At 62.5% G+C, this 17,384-nt stretch overlaps 5 protein-coding genes across 5 annotated transcripts; 2 read left to right on the top strand and 3 right to left on the bottom strand.

Moving 5' to 3' along the window:
• Positions 1-1,061: 1,061 nt before the first annotated feature.
• On the bottom strand, positions 1,062-2,534 carry VTJ83DRAFT_4305 (uncharacterized protein; the record flags this gene model as incomplete). Its single annotated transcript, XM_071010780.1, has 2 exons — positions 1,062-2,189; positions 2,283-2,534. 2 exons carry the CDS (start codon positions 2,532-2,534, stop codon positions 1,062-1,064), a joined length of 1,380 nt encoding a protein of 459 aa, XP_070865755.1.
• A 3,777-nt stretch (positions 2,535-6,311) lies between these two features.
• VTJ83DRAFT_4304 (uncharacterized protein) lies at positions 6,312-8,966 on the top strand (the record flags this gene model as incomplete). The annotated part of the gene is made up of 5 exons (XM_071010779.1): positions 6,312-6,561; positions 6,638-6,783; positions 6,842-7,394; positions 7,457-8,310; positions 8,379-8,966. 5 exons carry the CDS (start codon positions 6,312-6,314, stop codon positions 8,964-8,966), a joined length of 2,391 nt encoding a protein of 796 aa, XP_070865754.1.
• An 874-nt stretch (positions 8,967-9,840) lies between these two features.
• VTJ83DRAFT_4303 (uncharacterized protein) lies at positions 9,841-13,053 on the bottom strand (the record flags this gene model as incomplete). Its single annotated transcript, XM_071010778.1, has 2 exons — positions 9,841-10,321; positions 10,433-13,053. The coding sequence occupies 2 exons, from the start codon at positions 13,051-13,053 to the stop codon at positions 9,841-9,843; spliced, it is 3,102 nt and encodes a 1,033-aa protein (XP_070865753.1).
• Positions 13,054-14,053: 1,000 nt separating this feature from the next.
• VTJ83DRAFT_4302 (uncharacterized protein) lies at positions 14,054-14,918 on the top strand (the record flags this gene model as incomplete). The annotated part of the gene is made up of 2 exons (XM_071010777.1): positions 14,054-14,120; positions 14,197-14,918. 2 exons carry the CDS (start codon positions 14,054-14,056, stop codon positions 14,916-14,918), a joined length of 789 nt encoding a protein of 262 aa, XP_070865752.1.
• Positions 14,919-15,437: 519 nt separating this feature from the next.
• VTJ83DRAFT_4301 (uncharacterized protein) lies at positions 15,438-16,164 on the bottom strand (the record flags this gene model as incomplete). Its single annotated transcript, XM_071010776.1, has 3 exons — positions 15,438-15,618; positions 15,705-15,931; positions 16,003-16,164. 3 exons carry the CDS (start codon positions 16,162-16,164, stop codon positions 15,438-15,440), a joined length of 570 nt encoding a protein of 189 aa, XP_070865751.1.
• Between the last annotated feature and the right edge of the window lie 1,220 nt (positions 16,165-17,384).

The raw sequence follows: 17,384 nt of genomic DNA, 5'->3' as shown, positions 1-17,384 counted from the left end.
TGGAGCAGCGACAACCTAATTCAATGAGAGAACAACATTCAAAAAGCAAAGAAATCACATAACAATGGGAAGGGCGGAAGACGACCTTGCTGGGAGTATGTTACAACGGTTGCTGTACCGTCATTGTTGCGTTCACCATGGATGCATGTTTCTACAGAACTTTCAAATACAAAAGTCCAAACATTCGGAAGGTGGTCAGATTTGGCTACATACTATAATAGTACATACTGTGTACTATACTATGCTCCATCCCCGCAGCCAACACCCCTCCCCTAACCCCCTCCCCTTCCCCCCTCCCCGGCCCCTGACCCTGTCTGTCTACGTTCTGCGGGCGCGTGGGGGTTCAACACGTGAGCCTCTCACCGCGAGACAGCCCGGGAGCCGGGCAAGCACGTGCGCGTCTAGGGCTGGCTGAATGCATGCCTGCAGGCGCTTGACCTCAGCTTCGGCGAGTCATCAACCATCATTTCACATCCGCATTCGGAAGCCTGGCACGAGGCATCTCTGTTTTTGTTGACGTGGCTATCAACAACCGACAGGCAGCATACCGTGGGTTACAAAGCGGTGTGGTGGTCAAGAACGAGGTCATAGCGCACGGCGCAAACATCGGGAGGGGATGAGGCCGACGCCCGACGGCAAGCGAAGGAGACGGCGTCAAGAAAAGAGGAGGTCAGACATGTGTGTGCGCCCGGTGAATGGATGGATGGCTGAGGGCGCGACACGCTTCTTGGAATAGGTTCGGCGGGAAGAGGGGACAAGCTAAGCCAACCGTGCTTGACACGAAGTCACCAAAAAAACAGAAAGCCGAAACACACAGAAAAAGGGAAAAGAAGAGAAAAAAGTAACAACAAAGATCTCGGAAGGCGTGCATGGTGGAGAGAAAAACAAGCGTGTAATAATAGTAGTGTAGGAGGACCACCGTAAACCATGCCCTCCCTTCCCAGCGATCCACCCGACCGTACACCCATCTATCTAGGTAGGTATCATTCATTTCATTCGTCGTGCTCCAGAACCGCACACACCTCCTCCCTCCCATTCCTCCGAACCCAAGGCCACGCAGCTCACCCGCCCGCCGCCCGCTCCTCGGACGAGGAGGGGCTCTTGTCCGCCGCCGGCCCGGCGGCTCCCTGCCCCGCGGCATCCCTCCCCTCCCTCTCCCGCCTGCACTGGCACCTCTCGAGCTCCATCTCCAGCTCCCTCAGCCTCCTCGACATGGCCTTGTTCTTGGCCTTCAGATCCCGGATGAACCCGACCGCCATCTCCACCACGTCCAGCTTGCTGCTCGGCACGCCGGGCCGGATGACGTAGTCTGCGTCCTTGGGGACCTGCGAGGACGCGGGGGAAGGGGACCTCCCGCTCCCCGCGCTCACGCCGGCGCTGCCTCCTCCGCTGCCTCCTCCGCTGCCTCCTCCTCCTCCTCCTCCTCCTCCTCCGCCGCCGCCGCCGCCGCCGCCGCAGCCGCCGCCATCATCCCCAAACTCGGATGGGAGGAGCTTCTGGATCTCACGGATGGCGATGGTCAGGCGGTTCCGCCGGCTCTTCTCGGAGAGCTTGTGCGCGATGCGCTTCGAGTCCATCTTGTTGGACGCCGACGAGCCGTCGCGGGGGTGGGAGAGGTCGAGCTCGGCGGCGCCGTTGGTGGCGTTTCCGCCCGCGTTGTTGTTGTTATTGTTGTTGTTGTTGTTGTTGTTGTTGTTGTTGCCCGAGTGCGTGGGGTTGTGGAGCGGGCTGCCGAAGCCGGCCGGGCTGGCGTATCCCGGCCCCGGCGCGCCGCCGGACGGCGGGGCAAAGTCGACCATGTTGGCGGCGGCTGCTGCTGCTGCTGCGGCGGCGGCGGCGGCGGCGACGCCCGGGTCCAGCGGGTCCAGCCTGCCGTAATCAACGTCGGACATGTAGGGCCTGTCATGGCGGGGCGCGGCGGCGGGGTGGTGGCGCGGCGAGGGCATCGCCGCGGACGAGCCGGATGCCCCGATGGTGCTCTGGCGCCGGGGCTGCGGGCTGTGGAGGGAGTCGAGGTCCAGCTCTTCGTCGATGGCGATGTCGGAGGGCGCCGTGTGCCAGAAGAGGCTTCCGGGCGACGGGTGGCGGAGGGCGTGCCATTCCGGCGTCGTCAAGGCGGCGGCGATGGGGCTCTGGGGGAACGACGTCGAGAGATAGTCGCTTCCGGCGGAGAGAGGGTGGCCGCGGAGCTGTGTTGGAACGGTCAGCCGGGAGCGGAGGAAGGGAGGCCGATCGGGCCGGTCTTGGCATCCGGGGAAGCTTGGGCGGCGGCGTCCACTTACATGGCGGTCGGCGTGGGCAAGAAGTGGGCTGTGGTTCGCGGGCCACTGCTGATGAAGAGAGCGCATGCCCGGGCCCGGCTGGTCAAACACGGGCCGCTTTGTCACGGGGGCCGGAGGGGCATACGGGTCGGGCCCGGCACCCGAAAAGAGCCGCGACGGCTTGTCTTCCACATCGAGGTGCCGCTCGGGAAAGGAGCTCTCAGCCTCGTAGTCGGGGCTGTCGCCCCGTCGGCCGGAGTCGACCGACTGCATGGTCGTACGCCGTATCTTCCTTATCAAGCCAGATTCCGTGGAGAAGGACAGTCCGAGGGGGGGGGAGGGCAGGCAGGCAAGGTGAACGGTGCGGCGGCCGCATAATCTGTGCGGCAGATGCGGTGGTTTAGTTACAGTGTTGGCCGCTGACGCAAGACATGTGCATGCTTGCGATCCCCCTGTCGTCACCTCGGATCAATGCGCGCATCACCACCTCGATGGAACAAAGGGGAGGGACCGCTTTCTTCGGCACGCGCTCGTCGCGGGCGCTTGAGGCCATCATAAGCAATGCAATCAAGGGCTTGGGTCCCCGTCTCGCCAGCACGACAGAGAGCGTCGGGTTGCATCAGCATCGGGCGCGGCTGCCGGACCCCCATCTGTTCCTGGGGGGGGGGGGGGAGGGAGAGTGGCGGAGGCCTGATGCAGGCCCGGTCGAGGTTGGGCGGTTCTGGACCCGGGCGATGAAAGGCCGTAGCCTACGGCTTTCTAGAAAGCAGGTTGGGGGACGTAGAATCGACACGTAAAGAGAATAGGGGTCCTGGGGTGACGGCAGAGCCCGATAGGCCCGACCCATCCCAGGCTGCTTTGTGTTGACGAGCGACCACATTCGGCAATGCATTGCGTGACGGCGCCACTGACACATGGCGACCCGGTCACGAGCCCGAGCTGGAAACCCGTGCTCGAGCCGGAGCAGCTTCCGCTGCCTCTGCTGCGGTACGTACTCCTACATGCACTAACGCTAGCGGTGCTGCCGCGTCAAACCTTTTTCGTTTTATCTTGATTTTTCATTGCTTTGCGCCGCTTCTCCCATGCGGTGTTTGGGCTTGGGTTGTTGCCATGTCGTCCCCTTTCGTCCGGAGATGCCTGTATAGTCGCAGGATTTCCCACCCGCGCTGATGGTGAGATTCAAATCTCAGCCTCGGGCCGCTGCTGTTGCACCCGGGCTCGGCGATCCCGCCGACGACGCTGCTGCTGCTGCTGCTGCTGCTGCTGCTACAGGATGAGCTGCATCTCATGGCTCAAGGGAAGACGGACCGCGGACAGGCGAATGCGGCTCGGGCTCCCCGACGACCGCTACAGACTGAACATACACCATCCCATTCACCCACGCTCAGGCTGCTCGGCAAGCTGGGCCAATATTGCCATGTCACGACGAGGCGTGCCTTGGTAGTTTGATTTCCTGGCAACTCCCCATCCTGCCCTCCCCCCATTTCCTTTCCTTTCAGGTCGCCGAGCCGGTCTGATGGCAAGCTCGGCCTTCTCCGCGGGCACCGAGTTTCGAGGCTCTCACGGCCGTGTCGATGCGCAACCCGTGGTGCGTGGAACCATGCAAGCAAGGCACGAGGCGGGAGCGGGCGTTCGCAGCTGAGACCAGGCAGGACCCGACGATCTGGACTCGACGGCGTCGTCCCGGGCCCGCGGATCTGACTCTGTGTTCAACCTAGTGTCGCTGCCGTGGATCTGCCGGACATAAGATTCGGTTGTTGCCAACCCTAATCTCCATCCCAAGAACCAGGCTGCTGGAGCCTGTGTTTGCTTGCCGTGGAGCCGAGGAGATGCCGCAAGGCAAGGCCGGTCGAGAGCTCGTTGCGGCGACGCGGTGGAGGACGCAGTGGAGAATGCCCAAGGTTTAGGGTTAGGTGGTGTTCCGGTGCCGGCACGGCAGGACGGTGCGTGGATTGCAGAGCCGTCGTTGGCTTTGCTGCATCGCGCAACTGGGCCCCTGAGATGTCGTCATGCAGGATCCGTGGGCGAGAGCTGCCTTTTGTCTTGTTTGGGACGGCGTCGTGCTGCAGGCCTCCCCCCACGCCCGGGGCTAAACTCTGACGCCAGCGCCAGCTTCGGGAATTTCAACAGGCCAATGGAACGTCAAAGGCTGGACGTGCCAGGGACAAGAAACGAGCACAAAGACGACCCTAGAAATCGACGAGAAGGGACCGGAACGAGAAGCGTGGGAAACAGCCGCGCCCAGAAATTGGTTGCGATGCTCCAAAATGGTGTCATCGCCCAGCGCAGCCAATCACGCGCCGCCTGCGCCGCTGCCAAGACGAGCCGGAAGAGCGGCGGCTTTCCGAATCAGGAAAGGCCCAAGACCACCCGTCAACGTCGCCGTCGACGCTGCGAAAAAAAAAAAAAAAAAAAAAAACATTTGCTTCCATCAATGCCTTGCAAGGCTCTTGACTCGAAATGCTTGTTGGTGTTCCCGATCGGCACCACGCCCAACCGGCACACCCGGCACACACCCGGCCCATCCAGGAACCCCCCTCCCTTCGCGTGAAAGGAGGGAGGACAATGGCAGGACCAGGGAAGAAAACGAGGGGCAGAGGGGCAAGACAAGCGTGAAAGGCGGGGGGGGGGGAGGGAGGGGAGGGAGGGACAGCAAAGACAAGACACGGCAGCCAGGAAGCATGCGGAAGAGAGGTCGGCAAACCCCAGTGGCTTGATTCTTTCTTCCTCGCCCGTGACGAATCCCGTCCTGGCCTTGGATGCCGTGTTGGATCCTCCATCCGGCGCAAACCAGCTCGGGAACTTTGCCTGTCGGTGAGGCCGTCCGCCCCTCTCCTCCCCTCCCCCTTCTCCCGGTCTCCCCATCAACAATGCAGACACAAACTGCATAGGCCAACACCAAGGAAAACGCCAGTCTGCCCCTCGCAACGAGCTGGAGCTTCCCATGGCACACGGCACACGGCGTGCGCGGGGGGGTGGGGGGAAAAGGCTTCTCGCTGTCACGGAGACGGGCGAATTCGGTCATGGACGCTCGCCTGGCAACGGGCAAGCCCACCACAAAGGACGGTCTCTTTGTTTCCGCGCCATATGGCATCGAGGACCTCCACGTTGTGGCATCTGACACCGAGATCGAGGGGGCTCGCATACCCCGAGACCCTCCAAGAGCCTCCAAGCCGGGCCTTGACGCCTCACCAGTGGAGCCCATGTACCGTTACAACACCAAGCCTTCCATGGCATCGAGCCGACGGGAAGCCAAGTGATAGCTAGCGGCGAAACTGGCTTTTCGGGAGACCCACACCCACCGCAACCCCGCGAACGGCCCCGCCGCCTGGCTGGCGAATCGACGCGCTCGACCGGCCTGGATCAACCGATCCGTGGCCGGTATTGCTTCCCGGGGTCGCCCTCCTCCATGTCGTGCTGCCGCGCCTGGTTCGCTGCTACTATGTACTACTGCGTATGTACCTAGGCAGTAGCACGGCATGCTGCATCTTGCAAGGACCCCGGTGCGCACCCACACGATGCAGCTCCCGCGGGCGCGCGGGAGGTCTCATCAGGGACATGGCATGCTCCGCTGCGAATGCGTCGCCACCCCGGCCCCCGGTCCTCGCCGCGTGCTCTCTGGCCCTGGCGTGGGGAGCACCGCTTTGAAGAGCGCCTCTTCCCAATTCTCTTATTTCTGGTGTGTCATCGCCGACCACCTCGCTGGGAGTCGGTTCTATTGGACCTAGCCATCCCGCGGGCGTCGGGTTCCATCAAGCAGCCCCCCCGAGCGCGTGCTCAAGCTCTCAGATCCTAAACACCCGCACCGCTACCCTGCAGGCCTTTTGCTCCGTCAAGCCCTACCAGACGGGTGGTGGTCCTTCGCACGAGCAGCTCAGCTGAAAGCAAGGGAGAAAGAAATCCTTGGGGGGTCACGCAACGCACGCCGCCCACGACGACGCCTGCTCGTCGTTGATATAACCTGTCCGGCCCATCCCCATCTTCTCTCCGTGCCTCCCCAACCTCCACCACCCAGCAGCACCGCCCTCGCCGACGACACGGGCCGCAGCCATGGCGACCTCTCCGACGGCCTTTGAGCGCTTCAGAAAGTTCTTCGGCGTCGAGTCCAACCAGCTCCGCCACGACCACGCTCTGTACGACGATGGCTCCTTCGTCGAGGACGAGCCTCACGTCAAGGACGCCTTGATCGCCTTGGTCCCCACGCCAGGCGGCATCCTTCGCTACCTGAGGAGCCTGTTTCCCTTCCTGAACTGGATCTTCCACTACAACCTCAGCTGGCTGCTCGGCGATGTCATTGCTGGTGAGAAGCCACCCGCCCTTCCACGCCCGCGGCCCCGCGTCTAGCGTGCTAACCCGGCTTCGCCGCCCGCCCTCAGGTGTTACCGTTGGCTTCATCGTCGTGCCTCAGGGCATGGCGTATGCGCTGCTCGCCAAGCTGACCCCCGAGTATGGTCTCTACACGTCCTTCATCGGCTTCACCCTGTATTGGGCCTTTGCTACGTCCAAGGACATCACCATCGGTGTATGTGATTCCGCCGCGGCCTTGCGCTCTCTCGCCTTGCTGCTGACCAGCCCAACAGACGGTCGCCGTCATGTCGACGATCGTGGGGAACGTCGTCATTCGCGTCCAAGAGCAACACCCCGAGGCAGGCTGGAGCGCCGCCGACATTGCGCGCAGCCTGTCGGTGATTTGCGGCGCCGTGATCCTCTTCCTGGGCCTGATCAGGGCCGGCTTCGTCGTCGAGTTCATCCCCCTCGTCGCCATCGCGTCCTTCATGACCGGCTCCGCCTTCAGCATCGCCGTCGGCCAGGTCCCCTCCCTCCTGGGCATCCGCGGCGTCAACACGCGCAACTCGGCCTACTTGGTCATCATCGACACCCTCAAGGCCCTTCCCCGGTCCAATCTCGATGCCGCCATCGGCCTGACCGCGCTGTTTTCCCTCTACTTTTACCGCTGGTTCTGCGGCTTCATGTCCAAGAGGCAGCCTCACAAGCAAAAGATGTGGTTCTTCATTTCGACCCTGCGCATGGCCATCATCATCGTTCTCTACATCTTCATCAGCTGGCTCATCAACCGCGGCATCGATGATCCCGCCAAGGCCAAGATCAGGGTTCTCGGCCACGTCCCCAGCGGTACGTCTGCACTGCACGCCTCCCTCGGAGGAGGGCTCCTTGTTCTGACGGCGTTGATGCAGGCTTCCAAGTCACCGGCGCTCCTCCCATCACCACCGACATCCTGTCGGCGCTTGCCCCCGATATCCCGACCACCATCATCGTCCTGTTGATTGAGCATATTGCCATCTCCAAGTCGTTTGGTCGCATCAACAACTACATCATCGACCCCTCGCAAGAGCTTGTCGCCCTCGGCTTCACCAATCTCTTCGGCCCTTTCCTCGGCGGCTATCCGGCCACCGGCTCCTTCTCGCGTACCGCCATCAAGTCCAAGGCCGGCGTGCGCACGCCCCTTGCCGGCATCTTCACCGCCGTCATTGTCATCCTCGCCCTGTACGCCTTGACGGCCGTCTTCTTCTTCATCCCCATGGCCGGGCTCAGCGCTCTCATCATCCACGCCGTCCTCGATCTTATCTCGCCCCCGAGCGAGATCTACAAGTTCTGGACCACCTCTCCGCTCGAGTGGGTCATCTTCTGGGCCGGCGTCTTCGTGTCCATCTTCACCAACATTGAGAACGGCATCTATGTCACCATGGCCGCCTCGGGCGCCATCCTCCTCTTCCGCATCGCCAAGAGCCCGGGCCGCGTCCTCGGCAAGGTGACCATCAAGACGGCCCCGCGCGACAGCGCCCGCGGCACCTCGGGCGTGAGCCCGGATGCCCTCTCCGAGAAGACCCGTCTCGCCTTTGTCGACGTGGCCCGCGATGATCTCTCCAACCCGGAGGCCAACATCGGGAGCCCCTACCCCGGCGTCATTGTCTACCGCTTTGGCGAAGGTCTCAACTACGTCAACTCGGGCCGCCACCTCGACAAGCTTATCGTCTACATCCAGAGCGTCACGAGGCGGTCCCAGCTCGACAAGTTCCAGAAGCTTGGCGTAAGTTTCGGCCCTTGCTTGACAACGATGGCTGCCGGAAACATGACAAGCTAACATCCCCCCTCCAGGATCGCCCGTGGAACGACCCAGGCCCGCGCCGCGGCCAGGCTGCCTTCACCGACGAGATCCTCGCCCGGCCCACGCTTCGCGCCATCATCCTGGACTTCACCGCGGTTGATGCTCTCGACGTGACGGCCGCTCAGGCCCTGATCGATCTGCGCGTCTCGATGAACAAGTACGCCGATCCCGACGTCGTCGAGTTCCACTTTGCTGGCGTCGCCAACCCTTGGGCCCGTCGCGCCCTCGTCGCCAGCGGCTTCGGCGGCGACAGCCAGTCGACCATCAGCGCCGGCGCGAGCGATGAGAAGACGGGCATCTACGAGCCCCTCATCGGCGTGGCCGAGGCCGGCGTCGCCGCCGGCGACGCCGCCCAGGGCCCGTCCAAGGCCAAGGAGGCGGACGTCGAAGCCGGCCCCGTCACGACGGTCAGCTCGGGCAGCGAGATCAGCCCCGCGGGTGCCAAGGGCGCTCCTCGCCGGTTCGTCCCCATCTACGGTGTCAACCGCCCGTACTTCCACGTCGACGTCGAGACCGCCTTGGACAGCGTGCTCCGCAGCCTCGACGGGCGTGGGTCCGATTTCAGCGGACGCGACTAGATTGTGTCTTTTGGGATCAAAAGTTGTCTTGTTTGGGTGTGATTTGATACCTGGGAATATATTGGGTTTGGCTTTGGTTCATGGGTTTGGGTAGGTTTGGGTAGCTGCTCTGCTAGTATGCTTTTTATTCCAAGGCTTCCGCGTCTACGGACACGGCCGTCATTAATCCGCACTTTTGCGCTCCCCCGGATCTTTGCCTGCATGTCTTTGTGTCACGTTGATAACTACTAAGCTTGTCCGTACCATGCTGCCGTCGTCCAAACGCCTCGGATTTTGGGGGGGCGCTGGTCCTGCCAATTCTCATTCCCTCTCTGCTCAAGAACAACAGCTCTCAGCACCAACACATACCACACACGCTACACGTTGTAAAGTTCATGATTCATTTCTTCATCTCACCATGCTCCGATGACTTATCCACTTGGCACCTTTTGTGTCGAGCATGCCGCCGCCCCGTTTCTACCGAACCCTCCATAGGCTAGTTAGTCGGTCCTTTTCTTTTGTGTGTGTGTTTTTGCAGAACCCATGGTTCCGACCCGACATTCAAAGTAACACAAGGTTGAAGAACACAGGCCGTATTCATCAGAGCACGCATCAACGCAGCCAACCTCGTCCCAAAACAAACCACCGCCGGCGGTGCCATTCAGGCAGCTAACCATGGCGGCCCGACCGCCTCCTCGAATCGCGAGAGACCGCACAGCATGCCGCGGCGCCCGAGCGTTGATCCCACCTACGCCCTTGAATCATCAATGCATCCAACCGACCGCGTGACCGCTCCCGTGAGATGGCAGCAGACGAAAACAACCCCCTCCTAAAAAAAAAAAAAAAAAAAAAAAAAAAAAAAAAAAAGACTGGGGATCAGGACCCGACAAATGTTTCAAAACCCCCGCAGGAAGTCCTCCAACGACAGCGGCTTCCGGACGGCGTTGTTTATCCCTTCGTGGTACGTCACCCACACCCTGTCGCCCCTGGCGGCGGCCCCTCCGGGGCGGGCATGGCGATCCCGCGCCGAGAACGGCCGCTGCTGTGCCTTTTGGTGCGGCTGCGTCTGGGGGATGATGCGGCCGAAAAAGTCCCGCTTGACCTCCGCGGCCGGGTGGAGGGCATCGCCGTCCGGGACGTTCTCCTTGCTGGCGCCGCCGCGGCCGTTGTCGTTGCCGTTGCCGTTGTCGTCGTCCCTGTGGTGGGGGACGCCCCCCGAGCGCAGGCGGGCCTGCCGGGAGGCGGCGTCGCGCTGGGCGAGCGCCTTTTGCAGCTCCTGGTCGAGGACCTGGCGGACGGCGTAGCGCGTGGGAGGGGCCGAGGCCGAGTAGAGGGAGGCGGGGGCGGTGGGGAAGGTTGTGAGGGCGTCGAGGTCCCTGCGGGAAACAAAGCGTTAGGGCGCCGGATTTCGTAATCACCTCCCAAAGGGCCGAGAGAAATGAAAGAGGAAAAGGAAAGCAGAGAAAAAACAAAAAAAGAGAACTTACGGATCCATGCGATACACCCACTGCGTCCTCGCCGCCGGCCCCGAGACGCTCGCATCCTGCTCGATCTTTCCCTTCTGCAGCGCCACGCCCACCTCGGCGAGCACCTGCGCGGCGCGGCGCACCATGGCCTTCTCGGCCTCGCGTCGGACCGACGCCACGGGCCCGCCCGAGCTGCCGTCGCCGCTCCCGCCCACCACGACGGGCTTCACGTCGGGCGACACGAGCCGCACCAGGTACGGGAGGAAGTCGGTCGCGATGTGCTCCGGGCCGCGGAACGCGCGCGAGAGCGACGGCGGCAGCTGGGCGTGGAGCGCCTGCAGCGCCGCGCGGTGGACCTTCTCGGCCTCGTGGGCGGCGAAGTCGGCGCGGGGGCCGGAGAAGGGCAGCGGCGCGGCGGCGGCGGCGGCGGCGGCGTCCTCGTTATCGGCGTCTCCCCAGCGGGGGCCGCCGTAGCTGGCGAGGTTCGCGCCGGGGAGGTGGCGCCGGGGCGATGCGAAGAGGTGGTGGCAGGCGAGGATGGGCTGGGAGACGTAGGGGGCGAGCTCCCACTCCTGGCTGGAAAAGAGGCGCGAGGAGCAGGCGTCGTGGAAGTGCAGCCAGTCGTAGGCCAGGTTGGGCTTGGTCAGGAACGAGTCGTCGTTGAAGTCGCGCTGCGGGTACTCGAGGAAGACCTCGGTCATGATGCGGTCGTACTCGCCGGCCGTGTCGATCATCTCGGCCAGGCGGGCCATGGCGTGCTTTTTCTGCTGCTCCGCGAAGCCGAGCTGGGCTTGCGGCTGCTCGTGGGCCGTGTTCTTGGGCGCCGCTGCGGCGCTGGTGGTCCCCGACGGCTTCGGGAAGCCGGCGCCTTCTTGGAAGATGCGCGTGACGATCTCGCGCGCGCCGCCGCGGCCGAGCCCGCGGGCGCCTCCGCCGCCGTGGGCCAGGTCGCGCAGAACGTGCTTCTCGAGCCACTGGCGCGTGAGACGCGGAGCGGCGCCGGGAGGCGTGGCGGCGCGTAGGCGGCCAGCGACCCATTCGCCGACGACCATGACGCCGCGCAGGTCCCCTTCGGCGTTGCCCTCGGCGCCGCGTTTCGCATCGATGCCGCTCGTCATGCCCCAGGCGGCCTCGCACAGCTTGCGCGCGGCGTCCTTGTCGCACGCGATGCCCTCCTTCTCGAAGATGGCCTTGAGGCGGTTCACGACGGCTTCGAGGGTGGGCTTGCCGACGTGGATGATCTCGGCGAGGCCGGACTGGCGGAGGGGCCGAAGCGAGGGGTGATAGACATCGTTGCAGATAAGGATCAGGGGCCTCATCTGACGGAAGTCGTCTCCCTTGTGCTTCCGCCTCCCCGCGCCCGAGGACGCCCCGCCACCTCGGGCGCTGTTCTTCTGGTCCAGCAGCACGAGGTCGATCAGGGCCTTGACGAAGCCGCCCTCGCCGGACCCGCCGGACCCGCCGACCACGCCGTCCACCTCGTCCACGACGACGCACACGGGCCGGGCCACCTTGGGCTGCTTCCCCGGCTCGGGCTTGCGGTGCTCGACCGTCTTCACCGACTCGGTAGCCAGGCACGTGCGGATGCGGCCGCGGACCACGTCCTTGCTGCGCTCGTCGCTCGCGTTGATCTCGAGCACGTCGTAGCCGGCCTGGCGGGCGCAGACGTGGGCGAGCGTGGTCTTGCCGAGACCCGGCGGGCCGTGGAGCATCAGGATCTTGCGGTGCGGCTTCTCCTCCTCGGGCGGCCGGTTGGGCCCTCCTGCGCCCTGCCGGCGGACGGCCGACTTGGACTTGGACGCGGCGGCGTGGGGGAACACGATGGGGTCCCAGCGCTTCAGCCAGCGGAGGACCTGACGGTTGGTCAGGTCGTCGCCGCAGAGGTCCATGAAGGTGCGGGCGCGGTACTTCTCCGTCCAGAGGACGGAGCGGCGGGGCTTCTTGAGGTTGGTGTGCGGCGCCTCGACGGAGCGGACGGGCTGGTCGGGGTGAGCGGCCGGAGCGGCGGCGGGGGCGGCGGCGGGGGCTGTCTCGGAGGGCGGTTTGGGCTGGGAGAGCTCGGCGCGGGCGCCATCAATGAGCTCGTGGATGGCAATGCCGTAGTAGCTCTTGTGAGCGCGGCCTTCTTTGGTCCTCGAGCGGGCTGCCACCATGGTCGCGTAGGAGACGGCGGCTGTTGGCTTGCGCACGCGGATGGGAACTTCACGGCCGGAGCAAGTGGCGATGCTGTAGGGGGCAGGGCCTGGGTCGGCGCTGGTAAAGGCGGCAAGGGTCGGGCGGCCCTGGGCGCCGAACAGACGCTCATAACGTTCGGCCTCTTCCTGGGACATTTCGACGGGCTGGCTGGCTGGGTTTGTCACAGCATCCTGGGCGGCCGGCAGCGCATCTGCCGGGGCCCCTTCGGCCTGTGTTGGCGCAACATGCGGAGCATCGGACTGGGAGCGGGTGTCATTGTCGGGGATGTGGCGGGGAGGCGACGGCGGCGTGGTTCCGCAGGCGTCGTTTGCGTCGTTCTCGTCGTCGTCCGAGTCGTCGGCGAGGAATCCGGCCAGCACTCGGGGCTTTTTCACCGTCTGGGAAGCCGGGGCTTCGTCCAAGGGTAGGGGCCGTTTGTTGGCATTGGGCGACAGCTGAGCCAACATTGCGGATCTCGCAGAGCGTTTGGCTCTCGGCTCTCGGCTCTCGGCTCTCGTGGTCAGTCAGATGGCGTGTTTCTTCATGGGCAAAGTGCTGAGCTGTTGTTGTTTCTGTTGTTGTTGTTGTTGTCGTCGTCGTCGTCGTCGTCGTCGTCGTTGGTGGTGGTGGCGGTGGATTTCGTTGAGTGTTTGGTTGTGTTGCTAGAGGCTTCCTGGGGACATGGACCGGCCAGGGGAAACGCGTAAAGCGTAAAGTGGTGTTTGCCCCACACGCGTTCTGGCGTGTCCAGGTCGTGTCGCGCAGGTGGACCCGCTCGTGGAACCCGGTTCTGTCAAGGGTTAGGGGTGTGGCTTGCCATATATTCGTTGATTGGCTCTTCTTGGGTGTTGAATTGCCGAACTGGGGAACTCCCATCAGCAATGATATCATTCTTTGTACACAGTAACTATCCAACCTGTCCTCCATCGCTGTCCATGCCCACCTCGAGAAACCTTTACAGAGCGAAGGAATCGCTCAAACATAGAGAGAGCTGTTTCCCACAACCAGCAAAATGATGGAGGGTTGGTTCGGTGCTTTTGCCTCAGCTGCAGTTGTCCTGAACCACCGGCAGCCAGGGGCCTGCTGGGGAACACACACCGATGTCGACCTTTCGGTCATCTCGGGCCCGAAACCACGCCACAGGGCCCGAAAGATGCAGCCCTCGCCCCCCAATCAGAGAGCCGGTGAGATCCCGTCTGTAAGACCAAGTGAAACTCGGTCCTGTGCAGATTTGCTGCTGTGAACTCGACTCCAAGCAAGACGTGGTACCCCATGGGCCGTAGGATTTCATCATGAGATCATCTCAAGTGGCTGCACGGCCGGGTCTTTGTGAGATTTGCCATCGGCTGGCCCCGATCGGCCCTCTTCTCCTGGATTCAAAATATTGTTCTTAATTGCGCTTCACATCCTGCCCGAGGCATTTGCTCAGGACAACCGCTCTCCCATCCCCTTGTGTTGACGACGGCCATGTTTCTCCATGCCTTCTTGCCCCTCGCCCGATGGGCCGGCATAGTCATGCCAACCTTATACGCGGGTACGAAACATGGCAGTTCCAAGCATCTAGTTTGCTCCGTTTGACCCCGTGGCTGACACCTGGCCGCGACAAACAGGCATCACGTTCCAATACTCTCTCAGCATGCACCTCCTCGCCCGCATCGCTACCACCACCAGGACCAGCACCACCGGCACCTCATCTTCCTCCGAGCTTCTCTCAGAGTTCCCCTCCCAGGATCCCGCCTCCAACCATCCCCTCAAGAATCAATGGGACCTGGCAAGACAGTGGTACGCCCTCTACCGACAAGGTCCGCGCTGGGTGCCGCCCGTCGTCCTGTCGGGTGCCCTGAGCAACCTGTACCTATACTTGTTCGCTCCCGACAGCCAGCCGTCTCCTTATACCCGGCACTCCCTCCTCGCCGCGGCGCTGCTCACCCTCTCCGTCCTGCCCCTCACCTTCTTCTACTTCGAGCCCGGCATCAACGGCGCGTGCAAGTGGAAGTATGCGCAGCTTTCCGAGCGGAGGATGACGGCGGACGCACGCAGCGGGAAGGGACAGCCGCGCCAGCCAAGCGGCCCAGAACAAGGCCAAGGAGGCCCAGAGCCCGCCGCCACGGAGACCGAGCCTCCCAAGCAGAACGAGGGGTTCTTGGCCAGGCAATGGCGAAATTACATACCGGCATCCGTCAGCCGCCACACGGGCACGCCGGCGGCCAAGGCGTGGGCGGAGCAGACTGACATGGCGGAGCTGGTGGAGGGGTGGGCGCGCCGAAACCATGTGCGGTGGGTAATCGGGCTCGCCGCCGGCGGGTTGAGTTTCCTGGGGAGCCGGCAATAGCTGTCGTCGTCTTGATGGCGATGTGAGTTGGAGACGATGGTGTTGGAACTCCTGAGGGCGCTGGGCTCAAGCGCGTGTGCCTTTCCTCGTGAATATCATTTCCTTCCTGGCTCCATGTTTGGGCAGTTAGTTTTCTTTTCGCGTCATTCGGGGGCCACACCTAGCCAGCAAATCCATCTTTGGAACTGTCAAATCCAAAAAGAAAGAAAAACACCACTTATTATTCAAGACGTCAAGTTATGGGGGTATCAAAACTCGGCCCGAACCGAGCCCTCTCTCTCACGCCACGCTGAGCAACCCGCTTGCCCTCTCCAAGAAAAAAAAAACCCAGAGAGGAGATGAAATCCAGAAATAGAAAAGGGACACAGCCAACCCCCCTCCCCTCTGATTCCCTTCTCCAACGTCCCGCCGCCCCACCTCTCTCAAAACAGACGATCACACACGAACAATCTTAGCCATCCCTATTTTCGTTTTCCGTGTCGCTCTTCATGGTCGTGAGGGTATTTACGCCGGATAAGGCTACTGCTGGTAGGCGGGCTGTTGCTGCTGGTTATACACCGGCTCCTGCTGGAACTGCTCCTGGGCGGGCGGGACGGCCGAGCTCTCGGGCTTGACCTGGCCGAGCTCGGCCTGGCTGGCGGGGCTGTCCTCGCGGACGCAGGCGAGGATGAAGTAGACGAGGTGCACGATGGTGGCGACCCTGGAAACGCGTCAGCTTTCTTTGCGCGCTCCTGGCTTTCTCGGGGCCGCTTTTTCCTTGGGAGCGGCGCCCGCGATGAAACGTACCAGACAAACGCGCCAAGGGCGGCGATGGCAGCGAGAGCGCCGCCAACGTCCCTGCGCCAGGTCCACGACAGCCAGACGCTGGACTCGCTGGCGGACCAGGCCCAGCCGGCGAGCCAGAAGATGACGCACAGGATGTAGCCGATGAGGGCGCCGACGCGGTAGAAGAACTGGGGCCACTTGAGCTCGAGGGCGAGGGCGCCGCCGTAGACGATGAAGGTGAAGAGGCACTGGAGGGAAAGAAGAGGGTCAGTTTCCCTTGGGCTTGCGCTCCATCTACGGGGTGGAGAAAACAACGTACGACAAAGAGAGTCAGGCCGCCGGAACCCCAGGGCGAGGCGGACAGTGCGAAGCAGGACAGGGCGAAGAGGAGCAAAGAGAGCGACAGGATGCCGATCTTGATGTAGAGAAGCCACAAGGGCTGGGGCGGGACGCCCACCGCGACGAGTCCGTTGGCACCCATGATGATGATGATGTTGTTGTTGGAGAATAGGCGGTTCTAAGGAAGGAGGATGAAGGTGTGTTGTATTATAGCGTGCTGCGTAGGGGTTCCTGGCCGAGCTCTGCGGATGGGAGACCGAGCGAGCTTTCTGTGATGTTCTGCGGCTGATACACCAAGCAAATCACGACCGACAACCTGCCGGGAGCACGACTCTTTTGTATCATGTGGGCATGTCCACCACGACTCTAAAATTGTCCACGCGCAGGGCATCGATCCCGTCGGTCAGCCGCTCCGTTCCCTTGTCACCTTACACCCCCCCCCCCCCCCCCCTCATCTCGCAGTGGAGAACCAAAGCCGACAGTGGGCGGCCTCCCACCGTAAAGAGACCGGGATCAGCCACAGAAACGGAGCCATGCCAAGAGCGTCAAGAGTTGGGCAACGGGCGGTGTTTGTCTTGAGAAACCTCAGGCACGCCAAAGACAAAGGGGTTAGGACTGCGATGTGGTTCTGTGCATCGGGTCCCCATCGAACCAAGAAAAAAAAAAAAAAAAAAGGGAATGAAACAGTTGGGACTGCCCAGATGGGCGTTGCTGGTCTTGCGTGATTGGCCCAACCGGGCCGGAACCCCATGCTTTGACATCATGGATTCCTCGTCCCACCCTGACAACCCTGCTCCGTCTAGCGCAGATCCCATCCGCTGCGCTAACCCTCGCTCGGTGTGCTTGGTGTGACTGTAGGGAATGCAAGCTGCTCGGCAGCGCCTCACGCGATCTCTTGCAGGTTTTTCTTTTTAAAAAAACAAAAACAAAAAAAGAACAAGTGACGTAAGGCGCAGAAACAAAGAGTTCCTTTTTGTCGACACCGCTCGTTTTTGCCTCGGCTGTTTCCTTTTGCGTATCACGTGTTGGGCGTTGGGGTTGGGGAATGTGATGCGACCATGTTGGCCAGCATGGCGAAGATGGGGAACATGAACCAACCGTTGTGATGCTCCAGACATGTATGTAGTACAACATGGGGAGGGCCCGAGTCAGTCATCAGGAGCGCTAGTGTCCACTAGAACTACTGTGTACATACCTACGTGGAGGATGGAACGACGGAGGATGCGAACCGAACCCGTAGTTATCCCTCCGGCTTCACATCCACGGAACAGCCGTCGGGTAGCGACGCGCCGAAGCCCCGGGTTGACCCAGTCCCTATCGTATGTATGTACAGGAGAAGCCCAAGCTTCCTTTTGAAACGGC

This window comes from Remersonia thermophila, chromosome 4 (assembly GCF_042764415.1).
Source record: "Remersonia thermophila strain ATCC 22073 chromosome 4, whole genome shotgun sequence".
NCBI classification, from domain to species: Eukaryota; Fungi; Ascomycota; class Sordariomycetes; order Sordariales; family Chaetomiaceae; genus Remersonia; species Remersonia thermophila.
The sequence above is the reverse complement of the archived record's forward strand: the minus strand, read 5'-3'. Positions and strand labels throughout refer to the sequence as shown.